Raw genomic sequence first — 1,306 nt, 5'->3', positions numbered from 1 at the left:
GCACTGACAGAAGTAGGAGAGACGCTCATTAAAACCAGAAGGAGAAATAGAAGGAGAGAAAGGGAATAATCATGATTATACAATTTATTCAAGGTAGAGCTAAGAAACACAAGATGACATCTAGAATTGGTTAGGCAGTTAATTTAATTATTACTTTACAGGGGCAAATTTGGAGATTTTATCTAGCTAAAAATGTTAATAAGGACTTCGACTTTTGGGAGAAATAATACTCTGTGGGCTACAACTTGCCATGCGGTATACTTTGGTTTTAGGGAATTTCTCATCTGGTCCACGCTTTATATACTGGCTTCAATTTAGTAATATGCTAAAGGTAGACAGCTTCTTTTAAATAAGTTCTTTAGTTTCCAAGGATTTTTGACACTTTGATGCACCAAACTGTTTGCCTATGGTCTATCTGATGGGCTATCTGATGGGCATTTATATTTTCCTCAAAGCTCAAGTAGGAGAAAATGATTAAATATTTATTTTTTAAACTTGTGTTTTTGAAATTCATTGAAACTAAAGCTATTGCAAATAAGTATTTAACTATTTTCAGACTTATATTTTTTTTCTGTTTCAGAGGTGAAATCTAAATAAGACTTGAAGCATGGATCTGGACTCTGTCCCTAAATTAACTGAAGAGACAGAGACTTTCAGAACCCAACAAAGACAGACTTATGAACTACTGGGAATTGACCGGGGGACTAGTAATTCCTGTGATTCAAGTTTGCCTTCTCAAAGATCCTATCCTTACTCATCTCATCATCCTTGTGTGCATATTAATAGCAGCAATGATTGGGGGATTTCTGAAGAGCTACGAATTCGAGAACTGGAAGAAATCAAGTCTAGAGCAGCCCAAATGGAGAAAACAATGCGTTGGTGGTCAGATTGCACTGCCAACTGGCGGGAGAAATGGAGTAAAGTTAGAGTAGAAAGGAATAAAGCCCGGGAGGAAGGGAGGCAGCTGAGACTCCAGCTGGAGACTACAATGAAGGAACTGAGTGTTCTGAAAAAAATGAACCAAGACTTAGCAAAAGAAAAGGAGGAGTTAAAAGCTGAAATTGCTCAGAAAAAGAAATATAGTTTCTTAGAGGTACCTTATTTGAGAGAAGATGGGCACCAGTTTATGTCTCTGGAACACGAACCTGTTAAAGAAGTGGTCAAGAACAACAGCATCTGTGTCATGAAGGATTCTTGTAAGGTAAAGAATTTTCATAGTTTCATAGTTTCTAGGGTCGGAAGGGACCTGAGAAGATCATCTAGTCCAACCCCCTGCCATGGCAGGAAAGAGTACTTGGGTCAAACG

General features: G+C 38.0%; 1 protein-coding gene across 4 annotated transcripts in view; it reads left to right on the top strand.

Moving 5' to 3' along the window:
* Positions 1-1,306, top strand: part of CCDC102B (coiled-coil domain containing 102B) — a 477,100-nt gene that overhangs the window by 60,624 nt on the left and 415,170 nt on the right. For all 4 annotated transcript variants that reach the window (XM_019524671.1, XM_019524646.1, XM_019524655.1 and 1 more), the window contains one exon: positions 581-1,201. In XM_019524671.1, coding sequence (XP_019380216.1) covers positions 608-1,201 — 594 coding nt within the window. In that variant the 5' untranslated portion in view covers positions 581-607. The remainder of the gene's footprint in view (positions 1-580; positions 1,202-1,306) is intronic.

The sequence above is a fragment of the Gavialis gangeticus genome, unplaced genomic scaffold (assembly GCF_001723915.1).
Source record: "Gavialis gangeticus isolate Ggan-Ray unplaced genomic scaffold, GavGan_comp1, whole genome shotgun sequence".
Lineage (NCBI taxonomy): Eukaryota > Metazoa > Chordata > Crocodylia > Gavialidae > Gavialis > Gavialis gangeticus.
This window is presented reverse-complemented; position numbering and strand designations above follow the sequence as displayed.